The sequence below is a fragment of the Rhinolophus sinicus genome, chromosome 7, assembly GCF_057876585.1.
Source record: "Rhinolophus sinicus isolate RSI-liver-muscle chromosome 7, RSI-T2T, whole genome shotgun sequence".
NCBI classification, from domain to species: Eukaryota; Metazoa; Chordata; class Mammalia; order Chiroptera; family Rhinolophidae; genus Rhinolophus; species Rhinolophus sinicus.
Window position 1 is genome coordinate 1689843 of NC_142507.1, and position 15990 is coordinate 1705832.

Consider the following 15990-nt stretch of genomic DNA (forward strand, 5'->3'; position numbering starts at 1 on the left):
CAAATTGAAAGCAGTAGACCAGACACGCTTGAAACCAGCTCAGCAGTCGAGCTGATTCAAGCAAAAGGGAGCATTTTGCCTTGATTCTCCTCTTGGCCGTGGTTGAGGAGAAGCAGGGCATATGTGCCCCTTCCAGCTGCCCACGGGCTTCACAGGTCCGCAGCTGTCACACACCTCTGGAGGGCCAGCTTTTTGTTCCAGTGACAGGCCTGCTGCCAAACGTCGAGCTGCAGAAAGGTCTGCTAACAGTGTTTACTACTCAGCAATGCTGCGACCTTTGTTAAAATGAGCTAAACGCAGCACTAGCATGTAGCTTCTTAAAGAGGACCTTTTTTCTTAGGAAAAAATAAGAACACTGAGGGCTTTCAAGGACATTATGTATTAATCCAAAAGAGCAAAGCCCTGACTAAAAAATAGATTTACAGCCTGTCGTGGAGAAAACCCAGACCACATTTCCAATTACCATCTGAAAGTGCAGACACCTCATTTTTAAAAGAGACCCAGGGTCTGCCAAGGGGTGGCCTTGTGGTGGTTTGGACTCAGTTGTTTCCCTGACTCACACAGTTAGTGCCAAGGTATTTAACTACTTCCTACCCTCTTTCCATATCTGTTAAAATCTCAATTTTCTTGAAACACAGCTGAATTGTCACCGTTGGTATTGCTGTTAGGTGTCAATAGGATTCCCTGCTGGTTCCATCTCTTTTTGGAATGTCCTCCCCCTGGAAAATACGTCCTCACCTTTCAAGACTAACTCAAAGGTCACCCATTGGAAGCCACTCTAACCACCGCCAAGACAACTATTTGCTCCCTGTTCTGTGCCTCATGGCATTTCACTCATGACTTGAGCACAGTAGTTACCTCTGATTTATAATTGTTTGTTCAGACAGACCTTCCAAACCGACTGAGCTATTAAAATATAAGAACTGGAACTTTCCATCTTTATGTCACCAGCACCTACATAAAAACTATACAATAAGTGTTGGTTTTTATTTATATCCTGCCTCCATTCAAAACCAATTGCAGGAGCTATTCAGTCATTTCTAATTAATTAAATAGTCAACAGTGATTTGATCAAAACAGCAGAAAACTGTATTTGAGCCCCCTTACAGCATAATGCGAAGAGCCTCAAAGAAGGTCACGTGTGGCACGGGAGCAAGAGACAGCCACCTCCGTCCAGGGCCTTCCAAACAGGTGCGACAGGAAATGGAAGGATGGGCGATTCCACGTACGGACTGCACCAGGCAGGGAGCATGCACACGACGTGGTGAAGAGCAGGCTGCACGAGGAGCAGCACGGCCCTTGGATTTGGCCATCACTTGAGGTTCCTGAGAACTGAAGGCAGACCTTTCAGCACCCCTGCATGATGTGTGGGGACAGTAATGTGTGCATATGGGCCGTCCTGGTAGCCCCTCCTGTAGGCCTGTCGTGGGGTGACGGGCTGTGTCCACACCCTGACCCCTGGAACCTGTGACTGTGATCTTACTTGGAAAAGAGTGTCTTTGCAGATGTCATTAAATTAAGGATCTCAAGATGAGACCATTCTGGATTATCTGGAGGGGCCTGAAATCCAGTGACCAGTGTCCTCACAGAAGACAGAACAGGAGGTGACACAAGAAGAGGCCGTGTGAAGGTGAGGCAGAGACGGGTGTGGTGCGGCCACAGACAGGGCCCGCCAGGACCCCAGCAGCTGGGAGAGCAGGGAGGAATGTCCCAGAGTCCCAGCTGGGAGCACAGCCCTGCCCACCGCTCAGTTCTGCACTTCCGGTCTCCAGGGCCAGGAGAGAATGTTTCTGGTGTAAGTCACTGGTTTGGGGGTAATTTGTGACAGCAGCGCCAAGAAACTGATACAATACCAAACTCTGCGTTATTAACTTTTGAAATTTTACGGGGAAAAAGACGCACTTGACACGTCCCTCTACTTAGCCTGTGGCTAGTCCACCTCCACGGCCGCCGGTCCCCTGTACTGTGTCTCAGCCACTGCACCCTCCCCTCTCCACTGTCCCCGTGGGCACAAGCCACCATCAGCTCTCCCTGGACAGCTGCAGTGGCTACCCCCAGTCTCCCGCTGCAGGGCCACGTCCTCTGCAATGCAGTCTCCACGTGGCCTCTGCAGGGATCTTCAGGAAACACAGATAGGATCGTGCCGCCTGCCTAGACCACGCAGCGCTTCGTCATTTCCTTAGGAATGATGCCAGGGGGCGCATGGGCCCTGCACTTGCCCGCGTCTTGCTGTCCTCGGTCCAGACTGCAGTGCCTTCACTGCCACGCACCATGCAGCCAGGGAGGGTGGCACAGGCTGGTCTCTGCCAGGGTGCCCGCCGCAGCCCCTTCCCTCTCCTAGCTTCCGTCAAGAGCCGCTGCCTACCGGCTCCAGTGCCTCCAGTTCTCGTGCTATGCGCTCTTCCGCAGAACCAGTCTGGGTAATGGACGTGCATGGGTGCCTGGCTTCCTCAGTGTCTCTTCCTCACCAGCCTGCATGGCTGTGCCAGCCACGCTCTGCACCAAGTGAGGGCGGCAGGACCGCCCCCCGCAGCTCTGCCCTCCCTCAGGCACAGGTGCCCTTGACTTTGCAGAAGGGGGCATTTTTCTCACCAGCTTTACCCCCCCAGGACTGCACGTGCCCAGAGAGGCTCCAGTTTTCTATTTTGCACAAAGACAGACTCCCAGGGACCCTTGCAGACACATTAGGTTTGTTCTGCCCTCAAGCCCTCACCCTTAGCGCAGTGCCTGGCCCACAGAAGCGCCTACCAAACAGTCACTGACTAAATCAGTAGGCATCATCATCTGTCCATCCACGCAAGAGCACTAATAGACATTCATTTCTGTCATGAATATGCATATTCGGCCTCGTGCCCTTGTCAGATTGCATTATTAACAAGTGCACTGCTGTATTTATTTTTGTAAAATTACTTTGCCTTTCTTTTATTTTTTTGAGGCTTATTCCCAAAAGTGAAATAACTAGGTCAAACTGTAGAAACATTTCTATGACTCTTATAATATACGGGCAGATTACTTTCCAGAAAAATTGAACCAATTTATAATACAACACGGGGTGTATAGCTGTTTTTCCCTAGCATCACTGATATTTATTATTCACATTGGTTTTGCATTTTAATAGGTTGTTGTAATTTCCTGTAAATAGTGCCTAGAAAATAATAGGTTCTCAATAAATACTTGCTGGATGAATTAATTTTCTATGGGCTTATTTATTTTCATAAATGTGATCATTTGCTTTCTGCATCTCTTTCTTTGTTACCATCCTTTTTTCATCCTCTAACAAATAATTGAGTAGAATGTTGGCATTGATACATCTTTCTCTGTTTTAGAGTGCCAGGCTTTCATTTTAAATATTTACGTTCTGACCTTCCACCAGTTATATTGGTCAAATCGTCAAGTCTGTGGATATTTTTATATTTATATCATTGTGAAAGGGCCAGATATTTTTAAAAAATAACTTTAAACCTGTTTTTTCCTTCCAAACAACGTTTGCCTATTACTCCTGAACACTGTTTTTAAAATGGGTGTTCCAAGGGGCACGTCTAGTTTTTTGGACTATTTTGATTCCAAAATCTTACTCTTCATCAGAGTAACTCTGTTATTCCTTCCTCGCCCCCGCCCTTGGCTTTCGTAAAAGACAGAAATACTAGACACATTAGAAGTATGAAGATTGGTTAATAATGACAGGAAAAATTCCTCATTTCCATTTTTTTCTATCTCAGACCTGTGAACAACCACTGTGTTGAAAGTATGTGTCTGCATTTTCACTGCAGCCTTCTGTAAACAGTGTCTTTGAGGGCATGGCACCTCCTTGCTAGAGCAAAAGGCAGACCTCATCATTTCACCTTATTTCTATGAACAGCTGTGTCACCAGTGCCGTATTCAAACATGTTTTCAGATATTCTCAGGACTCCTCCTAAAGGAATTTTATCCAGTGTCTCTAAGTCTGAAAAGCAAGGCTCGGTACCACCACTTGGTGGTGGTTGTTTCTCCCTAAAGATGATCAGATACCTGTAGTCAGTATTAAAAGGCGGCCTTCAGTCTGAAAAGAGAAGTACAGTAACTGCTTAGAAATACATTTAATAAATGGTAGAGTTATCTGGTTCCAAAGCCTGTATCTTTCCACAAAACCATATCAGGCTGTAATGATTCTCCCAACTTCACTTCACTGTGCTGAGCACGTGGCAGGCTCTTAATAAAAACGTCCGTGACTGGAGTGAAAGTGAAAAAGGTCCTGAAGTTATTGCCTAAGGTCCCAGCAGAGACCTGCTCCTGTGCTTCCTGTCCCATCACTCTGCTCACTGTTTTTGACCTGGGGACACGTACCATCAACCTGAACATTTGTCCTCCAGCACGTGCTCGTTCAGAAACTCCATTTTGGGTTGGGACTATTTAGGGATCTTCTTACTAAGCTATTTAATGAATGAAACTTCCCATTGGTGGAATGCTGGAGAAGCATTTTGTGGACAGGAAGGGAAAAAATCTGCTATTTTAAGCATTGCTCAGAGAGTTTGGGCAAAATCCATCTGGCAGACGAATTATTTCTTCTTCCGTTCAAAAACTCATCAAGCACTCCAAACGTGTAACCTGTAGGCAAGTTTACTTAAAGCTTGAGAAATCTCAAAATAACCTGACATTTAAACATGTTATTTCTGTTGTGCTCTCACAATCTGACATTCACAGAGACATTCTCAAGTCCAAATTAAGCTCCATACTGCCATCTACCCCTGCCCGACTCCTAGATGACCCTGTGTCCAAGGCAAAAGAATGTGAATGAAATAGGCTCATCCAATCATTGTCCTTCAAATATTAACATCCATTTCACAGAGAAATGGGGAGAAAGATAAATGAGAAGTTGGGTTGATGAATCACTGAAGAGATGATTGTGATAGATAGACAGACAGACAGACAGACAGACACAAATTTGTTTTTCTTCCTTAAAAAGAAGGTGAAGGCAGAGCTTCTCTTGGGAGAACCTCATGAAAAGACTTAAAAGTCCGTGTTTTTTGCCATGGAGCAAGAAATTTAAAATGTGAAGTCATTGAGCAAAAAAAGTAGGCATTAACATAGTCAGCATTTATAGATTCCAAGTATATGCTCTCTGTCTTGGGGGTGATGCCATTCTAAGTGGCCTGGATCGTCCTGGACCCAAGGTAAATGTGAAGTGAGGTACGAGGCCCTGTTTGATGCGTTCAGGTGGCCTTACGCTAGGCCTTTCCCCCTTCTCTGCCTTCTCTGGTTTTAATGGAGCATTTTATATGATTCCGTTTTCTCTCCTCTCTTGGCATATCAATTACACTTCTTTTCAAAATGTTTAGTGGTGGCCCTAGAGTTTGCTACATACATTCTAAATTAATCTAAGTCTACCTTCACACAACACGCTACCACTTCACATGTGCGCAGGACTGGTGACAGAGTTCTCGCAATTCTTCCTACCAGCCTTTGGGACACTGATGTCATTCATTTCACTTATCTATAGGCTGTAATCACCCGAATGCATTGTGGCTTTATCAATTAATCTTTCAGCTCAATTAAGAATAAGACAAATAAAGGATTTTAGGTTTGTTTTACTTCTGTGTGTTCCTTTTCTGAAGATCTTCCATTCTTTACACAGACCTGAGTTTCTCATCTTTTTCACATCATTTTCCTTCTTTGTAAAGAACTTCTTTCAACATTTTTTGCGGAGTAGTCTGCCAGTGTTGAAGTACCAATGTTGAGTGCCTAGGAATGGGTTGGCTGGTTTGTTGGTTGGTTGGTATTTATTCTGCTTGGTATTCTCTGCAGTCTCTGGATCTGCAGTGTAGTGTCTGTCATTAAGTTTGGAAAGTTCTTTACCATTACTTCTAGTATTACATAATACTTCTTAGTATTTCTTCTAGTATTAGAGAATGGTGTGTGCTTATGAATATACCATATGTACCTTTTGGAGTTGTCCCACTTCTTGATGTTAGTTTTTTAACACTTAACAGCCACTTGGAATGTTCCCTTTCCTGTAACAATAGTTGGAGACGTACACATTGTCTACTGCAAACCTTCAGGCACAGGACCCATGCACCTACCTCCTCATCTCATCCCCACAAGGCAGGGGCCTCCTACTGCCAGGACCTTTGTCTTTTCCACCCCTAGAGATTGTGTTTTTATTAATGGGAGACTTCTTTCTCCGGGTGACACCAAGAGAGTCAATCTGTTGTGTTATCTTCTCGCCGCAGAGCCTGTAGTATTCTTTAAAACATTTGAAATGTGTGTTTTTTTGCCTTGGTTTCAAAGACCAACCCTTCTTTTCCAGATTACTGGTAAATCATATAATTTTTATTCACTTGCTTTATTCATTCATGGGTTAATTCATTTGCTAAGTATTTCTTGGTCATTTCCCAAATGCAAAATGCCCAGCTACGTCTCTGAGAAACACAAGCCCAGAATTCACTGACATTCTGAGTGGAAAGTTGTGTGTGAATGACTTTGCTACAGAGTAGTTTATGATATTGAGAAGCAAGGTGATTTAGGAGTTAAATATGGGACGAGATCGGACTCACCTGATGTAACCAGGAATCATTCATATTTGATGTCAGAGCTGTCAGTCAGAGCCGGGCAGAAAACAAAGTTGCACACAAGCAAGGTAACTGGGACAACTTTAGTAAAGGGGTGATTTATACAAGTGAAGGAAAAATCTAAAAGGACCCACCAAGGATGGTGCCATATCGCGAAGCTAGCGACAACAAGGGAGCGTTTCCACAGCTAGACTGGCCCAGGCAAGGGGAACTGTACCAGGGAGAGCCGTGGGGGCCATACTCCTCGGACAGAGCTCCTGTCAGGACATGTGGATTGCGGTAGAGCTGCAGCCACTGCTAACATAGGCTTGGCAGGAGAAAAGACGGGGCAATCCATGCTCCAGCCCACTCCCCTCCTGCTGGCATTTCCCAGTGGCCGAACGCAGATGAAAGTCGTAGGGCAAGCCCACCAAGGTCAGCTTCCTGGGAACAAAGGGGGCAGAAGAGGAAATGGAGCTGCACAGTGCAGAGGGAGTCTGCGCCTCTGCCCTCTGCCATTGGGTGGGGGCTCACGCGGCACTGAGGGCTCCAAGGCCTTGGTGTGAGGTGGGAGTCAGAGGCAAACAGGTTGGAAACTGGTGCCACCACATCTTGACTCTCTGCACAGTTACCTGAGCTCTCGCCTCCAGGGGCAATCTCTGAGGTGGTAGAAATGGTTATACATTTGATATCTCTTTGTTGAAAGATTTCGGTTGCAGAAGAGTGAAAGTGGTGACAAAGAGCCACTGTTCTCCCTTACAGCCTCCTAGCAGCAGCGGGAGGAAACCGCCGGACTGCCACCGTGATGGCCCATGGCTTCACCAACCTTCTAACTCTGGACAAAAAGACCCTGCAAGAAATTCTAGTGCATTATCCAGATTCTGAAAAGCTCCTCATGAGGAAAGCCAGGTATGACCTTTGAAACTCCATTTTCCTTTGTAAGCTCTAAGAGAACTGGTTTGTGACGGCAGTGAGCGACTTTCTCCATGGCATGTGCTTACCAAGCAGCTGTCTGTGCAGTTAGCCATGGGAAGCTTCACGGATTAGGAGAAAGGACCGTATTTCTGGTGGGTTTTTCCAGAACTTGGACAGTGCTGTCTGAAACAGCCTTTCTCTCCTGTCCACAGAGTGCTTCTCAAGAAAGCTCCAGCCACAGAGGCAACCTCTCCAACGAAAGGACTTGCCTTTCTCTTCCCACCCAAACCAGAGACCCCCAAAATGTTTGAAGTTCTCCGGGGAGGCACAGGGAAAGCTGGTCTTGCAGGACTCCTCAAGCTGAAGAGAGAGCAGACCGTTCTGGTAAGCAGGGAGAGTGGACGGCAGTAATGGCCCGGGCTCGGGGCCCAGGTGTCCACACAGGCTCCCACTTCAGCTCCGTTTTGGAGCCCGGGATAATCTGCATTCATCTAGTGCGAATAATGACCGCTGTATATATAGCACTTACTACTGTGTAAACTGTGGCCCCATCTCTCATCACACTTAGTCCTCACGGGCTTGTTATAGGTGGTTTTAATACACGTATGTATACGTTATTTGTGGCTTCTGTGTTTGTGCATCTGCCTACTCACCAGGAGTGTTTGGAACCCCAGAATCAGTACTCTCAGTGCCCTTGTGGTCATGCGCAGACAGACACATGCATATGGCAGCTGGAATTTAATTTGTCCGATGCACAGGTTTCCACTGAGTTCAACAAAGAGACACGCTACCTTCTTCGTTCAGCTCACACCAAACCAGTGACCTTTCCATGGTCTGTTGAAGGCTTACGTTTTTCACATTCATGTGGTGCTGCCTTGTTTGTCCTGCTCAAAATACCCCAAGCCTGTGCGGAAGTGCTGTCGTGTGCTCCTGGGCACAGGGAGGCTGCGACATGCCTCACACACAGCGGACATGTGTGAGGTGAGCAGTCTCGGGCACGATTGGGGGCTGCTCAGTGTGATGAAGCAGCAACACCCACTAAATGAGTGTCCACACATAAGTACACAGCAAGCAAGGCGACGCACTGATGGGCTGACAACAAGGGTAAGGCCAGCCATTCGAAGGGACCTCAGCCTGCGCTGCCCCAGGAGCAGTGGTCCGTCTGGTCCTTGCTAATTCAGTGTTCGGGGCAGCTGCATAGAACAAAACTACTGTGCGATAGTGAGAATCAGCTGTGTATAACGAACATATGCACCTATAAACATGTAACATATTTTACCAACAAGCCAGTAAACATGCTCACAGATAATCAATTATCTATCACACATGTTCAAAGCCAGAGATAACCTCATTGGTTTCATTCAAGCCCTTCATGTTATAGGTGCAGAAACTGAGATCCAGATCCGTTCATTGGCTAAGATCACAGGCAGTGACAGAGCGGAACTGTTCCTCTTCACACCCCAGGTAGTCAGACTTCCAGGCCTACAGCGAGCTGCCTCCCAATTCCTAGAAGGGTCAGGAAACTCAAAAGTTACTGTTCTTCTCTTTTACATATAGAGGGTGCCAAAAAAAATGTATATACATTTTAAGAAAGGAAAATTGTATTAAAATTGTAATACTCAATATATACTGATAACAAAAGATGAATACAAGTCACATTTAACTTCTGTAATTACAAGAGGTGCTCAGAGTGGTTACCATCGGTGTCCAGACACTTCTGACTGAGCAACGTTGACCAAAGTGTCCACTTGAATACTTTTTTGGCACCCCTAGTATATTCTTTGATTCTCATAATAAGCCTATGAGGGTAGATACTGTAAAACAGAGCAGGTTTCAGGGTTTCTGAATCTAGTCATTATATTATCTCTAAATGTGGCTCTTTCAGAAAACTGTAAAGCAAATATATAGTCAGTCACACTCACGAGATGAAAACCGCCTCTTCCTTTTCCAAACATGCACCACTGTGGTGAAAGGTAGGATACAGTGTAAACCAGCCTCACTGAATCATCATAGAAATAATAATTTGGGTAAAGACTTAAGGGGGTCAAGAAATGCATCAGGCAGTGTGTTAAGTAAGGTTCTCTACGTCACACCTCATACAAGCCTCTCTGAAACTGATCCCAAGTGTCTCCAGTGAAGGGCGGATGATGTTTTCTCACTATGAACGTTCTACAGAAGACACTAAACACAATAGGTTCTGAAATGATGGCTCAGGCACCCGTGGGACGAATGGAGATGATAGAGGAAGAGACGTGAGTTTCTCCGTGAGGGTCTCCCACGAGTGTATGCAGGAGGAAAACCACACTTTCTATAGCGTTTTCATGGTATTCACTTAATACTTTTTATTAAAAAATAAATATTTAAAATTTCATCTTCACAAAATAAATAAGCAAATATTTTAATAGCAAAGCAAAGGTCCTGAGCACCTAATGTACTAGGTCAGAGAGCGAGAGGACCCACAGGAAGACAGCCCTCGGCGGGGACAAAGCGCAGTGCGGCCCAGCACTGCACATGCGTCAGCGTGGAGCCCACTCCCATGTCCAACACATCAGCACAGCCTCCGAGGACAGATGCACGCCAGGCACACGGGACACGGTTACTAACGGAATTCGGACCGTCTCTGTCCTGGTGTTGATCCTTAGCCCTTGTATATGAATCGAAAGACTCCACTGTCCTTGATAACGATTTCATTACGGATTCTTTGCAACTGCTTCTTCTAGAAACACAGTGAGAGCTGCGAAGGAGGAGAGGATAAAGGGAAAGGATGTGAAGATAAAGGAAGAGGGCCAAGAGAGAAAGCACTGGACAAACTCAAACGCAGAGCAGTCTCTGCTACAGACGAGGCCGTGCCCATTAGAAGGGCAGTGTCACCCAGAGCAACTGCCCGCCGGTCACTCATCAGCATGGCTCCTTCTGCCCAGCCCAGGGAAGAGGTGCTGCCAACTGCAGCCAAAGGAGAGGCCCAGCAATAAATGTTGGGTTATCTCAGATGTGATCTCACTGGTTCCCACAGAGCTTGTACCCAGGCTGTGACTTACGTTAATGACGGGAAAAGACCTTGCCGGGACCCCTGAGAAATCAGACAAAGCCCCAGCTTCATTTCTGGGACTTAACGGGACTGTGATCTTATGCAGTAAGAGAAGTGAGAAGATTATTCAAAACCATGCCGTTCATCTGTTGTCATTAACTTCACACAGTTGGTACTTCTCCTAATTGTACATAGTAGGGTTTTCATCTTCATTCTTTCTTGATGATGTTTCTTCCCTCCATTGGATTAGCTTGGTCTTGGCTCTGACTCACTAACCTTGTCTCTTAAATTTTGTGTGTGTGTGTTAAAGTCTTGTGTGGCACTGTTAGTCTTGGATAAACGTTCCATGTACGTGCATATTACCTCTTATTTGTCGGGGAGTATGAGATTTTAATAAAGTGTCAAAAGTCAGGTGGTTTCCACTCAAGCAAGGGTGAGCAGTCACTCAGATGTCACACCGTCCAGCAGCTGGGCCTGCAGGGGACCGGAGATGGTGGATGTGAGCTCTGACTTGTGGAAGAACCCCCAAGGAGCAGCGTCATCAGACAGACATCCCATGTCAGCAGCATGCCGGGAAAATCGTGCCCTTGGCTAAGGACACAAACTCTCACATTTTCCCTCAGACCAGCTTAAAAGGCAAGTCTGCCCAAGTCATGTGACTCAACAGACTCGGGGGAATCAGGTCACCCCCATCTTCACAGAGGCTAAAGGGACCGTCTCAGAATGTCCCGCCAGCATCTGCTTCAACAGGTGCCAGATTTGAGCTTCTCATCTGCGGCTTTAGTGAAAAGTGATGAGGTTAGGAGGGCAGCCTGCTGTCGGACTGACATATCCCTATAGTTTGCGGAAGCTACGTGGACAGCTATTTACAGAATCTCCAGATTAATTAAGTGTACTTCAGGAAGCTGTCATGAGTCAGCTGTCATTAGCACAATTACCAAAGTCTCACGCAGTGAGGCGGCCAGAAGCCGGGCTGATGTCGGAAGTGATAATACGTACAGAATTAATTCTAATAAATGCCAGTAGTGCATAGCATTAAGTTCTGCGTAATAAGCCTGTTCCGAGGCCCTGGAGATGGTCATTGGAACAGCACTTGGCAGAGAGGGTTCTGATGAATTCCATTAGCCAAGAAGCCTACAACATGGATGCATTCGGTAAACCACGTATGAACTGACCACTGCAGTAAAAGGTACCACTTAGTAAACTCACTGTCATTGAGTCTGGTGTTCGAGAATCGTAAAAACATGGCAAGGTGTGCAGAAGGTTGGCTGGTGTTTTCAGGGTTTAAAGGAATGTGGAGAAACTGTTAATACCTGATAAATGGGAGTGTGTGTGTGTAGAAATGGGTTAGAAAAGCCAGAAAGAAAAGGTGGAAATAGGGCCCGAAAAGAGGTGGATAATAGGAGAACACAAAGGATAAAAATCCTGAGCTTGTGAATAATATGCTGTCCGCTTATACTCTGTAATTAAACTCTAATGCCAATGCGATCTGTGCTCTTCCTCTGTCATTTATTTCCACCCCCAAACTATCCTATTGCAGATAATATCATCTTCATTTTTCTCTCTCAGACTAAAATCTAAGAATAATCAGTAACTCTTCCATTGTTTATAGTGTCACCAAATCCTTTTTCTTTCTCAGATCTTTCTAATTATCCTTCCTTTATCACTTCCATTGCTAACCTCAGTACATCTTTTCTGTTCAATTCAAATAAATATTCACTTTTTACCTACAATCTGCTCTAATCACTAGTCTCTGTCTCGGGCCCTTTGCTATGGGAAAAAGCAGGTCTCTGAGGACTGTCGCGGTCTCCGTGCATTTGCGCCCCTCTAGCTACACAGCCCAGCCGGGATGGCTCATCCACAGCAGAACCCGTTCTCAGCCTTCCGGGGGCTGGCCGTCCAGGACCCTACGGGCCCTCTGCCCAGTTCACAGCAGGCTCCTGCTCGCCGAGGCCTCCCGTGGGGACAAGGGATCCCGCTGGAGCCTCCTATAGAAGAGCATTGATCCCATTCGTGAGGGCAGAGCACCCCCGAAGGCCCCATCTCCTGATACCGTCATCTTTGGGGGTTAGGGTTTCAATTTATGAATTGCGGAGGGGGACACGTTCATACCACGTTCTAACCATAGCAGTCACTTTTGACCACGTGACTTTTCTGCTCAGGGACCTATTAGACCCTCCTACTGATTAAATCGTATTTATCCAATTTAATTACCATTACCCCAACCAAACCCTCCATGGAAGTTGGTCTTGCTTTTCCTGGAACCGCCACCTGCCTTTCTTCCTCGGGCATTCGTCCATGTTGAATGCCACAGTATGGTCCACTCTCTCCTCCAGCGTTTGTCTCATCCCTGTAGCTCCACATCTGTGCCACTGCCTCTAAAAACATCGGTCTGTGATGGGTCTGATCTCAAGGCACTGTCTTTTACACTTCAGGAAGTACCATGCAGACAGCTCGCCGCTGTTCTCTCATTTCTGCTCACTTGTAAATTGTAATGAGACAAAAACTAGCTCTTATGCCTTATTTGTATAAAGACAGAAAGCCCATATTTTAAAGGGAGAGAGACTATTAATAGGCAACTCATGGAAGCAAAATAATAGGTAATTGACATTGAAAAGATGCTTGAGTTCTTGTGCAAATCAGAACAAAGATGGAATACCACCTTTTGCACCCATCAAATTGGAAAATATTTGAAAGCAGATAATACCAAGTGCTGACAAATGTGTAAGTCAGAGCTGCTGATCTGGTAGTACTTAGCAAAAGTCTGGCAGGACACCACAGAGCTCAGCAGTCAGTACTATGTGAGATAGACATCCAGAAAATTCTCACGCAGGTTCCCAAGAGAAAAGGTGAGAGGAAATGAATTATTTGTAGTACAGATGAACTGGAGGTAACTCCGGTGTCTACACCAGGAGAATGGCCTTAAAAAAATATGGCACGGGGGAATGAGGGTGGGCGAGTGTGGATGTGTTTTTAAGGTAAAATTCTATCCAGCCATTAGAACTAATAAATTAGATTTACACATAAGATAAGAACGTGGCTAGATCTTTTTTAAAAACTAGTGTGGATTTTTTTTTTTTTTCAGTAAGCAGAAAGAATGAGTTCCTCAGTAATACCATGCATGTAGATTTTTATACAACTTACCTAATAAAGACAATCAGGGACAAACCTATAGCCCAACAAAGCCAAGTTCATTAACTTGTGGCAGCAGGGAGACCGTGCAGCAGAGGACACACAGGTATCCCACCAAACAGGGAAGGAACGTTGTTACAGGATGTGGGGGAAAGTGGAGACCACCTAGAAGTGATGTTTCGAGAGGCTCCTGTGAAGGCAAGAGGTCAGCATCAGGCTCGGGCTAACACACACACGCTGGCTCCCGTTTCCTTGGCAACTACTCAGCCAAGACAGACACCCCTCGTCTGTGTGGACCCGCTGTGTCTCTGTCAGAATGACCGAGATCCTCCTGGCCGAGTTTCAGTCTTACTGATAAGATCTCACAGCAAAGTTTCTGACAGTCCATGACTCTACCGAGCAATTTCCCAATCCCGTGTCCTTTTGTTGTTAACAAAAGCAGTGCATCCGGCCTCCCTCCTGAAAACACACACAAAACACTGCATGTCTTTCCAAAGTATATACGTGTCTAAGGAACTGTGTCAAATGCATCAGAGATCGTGACCGTGGCGGGCAGGAACACGGGAGTGGTAACAGCAGTGGATGATGTGAGGACAGTAAGAGCACCAACTCCAAAGTCCATGTGCCCTGACTGAGAAAATGCCAATGCACTTCTAGGTGCTTGGGTGCCCGCGCTGTGTGTGGTGACAAGCTGGTGGATAGGAGGGGCCCTGCCACCACCGGGGTCTGCCCTTGAGCCTCGGGGACTCCTGAGTCACCAGTGCCCACTGTAGACACTGCCACTCCTTCATCTGCCGCTGGGGCCTGACCTGCCCACAAGGCTTTTCTGCGTAGGTGGGGAGGGGTGAGGGGGGAATGCAGGCTGCACTTGGCCCTGCAGACACTGCTAAGCTTACTGCTACGGACCGACCTGTAACCCCTCAAATCCCATGCTGACGTCCTACCCCCAGTGTGACTGTGTTTGGAGATGGGGTCTTCACGGAGGTCATTAAGGTGAAATGAGGTCGTAAGGGTGGGGTCTTCATCCAGAAGGACAGGTGTCCTCATCCTTATGAGAAGAAAGACACCAGGTGTGTGTGCACAGAGAACAGGGCAGGGCAGGGCACGGCGAGAAGACAGCGCCTCACGCCCAGGAGAGGGACGTCAGGAGAAGCCAGCCCTCTCGCAGCTTCAGCTTGGACCTGCTGCCTCAGGCCAGAGCCGTGAGAGTAAAGATTTTACCTTTCTATGAGGAATTTCTAACATCTTGGGAAGATACTCATCATGGCACTGCTCTGGAATGTATTCTATCTAATCAGACCAAAGATCCTTGAAATTCCTGTTTTAATTCCCTTACCCGTACACTGTAGTAAAATTGCATGTTTTCTTCGATGAGTGTCATGACTGGCTATATTTTTCCTGCTGTAGCTTTTGTGACTAGAAGTCATGGTTCAAAGGTCAAATAAATTGCCCCATTAATCAGTAAGACCTCGTATTTCTAGACAGTAAGTCCCTTGCGTCCCTCTTACAGTCGCTTATCTCTGCCCACCGCAGACAGTGGTTCTGCTAGAGTCACAGGGATCCTCTGGCTGGAGTCCTACTGTGTTTCCCTGAAAATAAGACCCAGCTGGACCATCAGCTCTAATGAGGCTTTGGAGCAAAAATTAATATAAGACCCGATCTTATATAAGACCCAGTATTATATTATACCTGGTCTTATATTACATAAGACCAGGTCTTATAGTAAAATAAGACTGGGTCTCATATTAATCTTTGCTCCAAAAGACGCATTAGAGCTGACTGTCTGACTGGGTCTTATTTTCGGGGAAACATGGTAAGTGACACTGGACTCAGACGCGGTGAATGCTAAGGCTGATTAACCAGGCTCGTGATGCGGCTTCTTGCATCAGCTTTAAGTCAGTCAGCCTCTGGTGTTTACACCAGAATCCTCGACTTGAAAGGGAATTTAGAGATTCCTATTCCAAGCCCCAGTTACAGTCACAAAACAAAATTCTGTGTCACAAGGACAGAGACACTGCAGCGTTCCCAATCATGAAGCTCCTGGACTAACCTGATAATAGTAGCAGCCACCTGAACAAAGACTTTTTCAGGTAACACATTTCCCAAGACTTCAAGGAGCAAAATAACAGTCAAGTCTGCCACATTGGAGCCATGTTTCTATTCCAGATCAGAATGGGAAATCCCAGCTTTAGCTTGTCCTTCCGAAAGGCATAACCACAGATTTCACCATTAGTACAGCGGAATTCTGATATCCCTTTTGTAAAAGTGAGTAGAGATTCAGTTAGGAAATGAAAGGGTTATTGCAGCACATGTACCAACACTGTGCCAGCCCACCCTTCTTCCTGACTCTGAGCCACTGGCAGTGTCCATTTCTCTGTCTGGAGGCTCGTC

General features: G+C 46.2%; 1 protein-coding gene across 6 annotated transcripts in view; it reads left to right on the plus strand.

Moving 5' to 3' along the window:
- Positions 1 to 15990, plus strand: part of CNGB3 (cyclic nucleotide gated channel subunit beta 3) — a 138013-nt gene that overhangs the window by 94703 nt on the left and 27320 nt on the right. For 2 of the 6 annotated variants that reach the window (XM_074319046.2, XM_074319044.2), the window contains 3 exons: positions 7287 to 7433; positions 7652 to 7823; positions 10160 to 12220. In XM_074319046.2, the coding sequence (XP_074175147.2) occupies positions 7287 to 7433; positions 7652 to 7823; positions 10160 to 10411 (571 nt within the window). In that variant the 3' untranslated portion in view covers positions 10412 to 12220. Of the gene's footprint in view, positions 1 to 7286; positions 7434 to 7651; positions 8057 to 10159; positions 12222 to 15990 lie in introns of those variants that run through there. The other 4 variants (XM_088799336.1, XM_088799337.1, XM_088799334.1 and 1 more) reach the window with 3 other exon arrangements.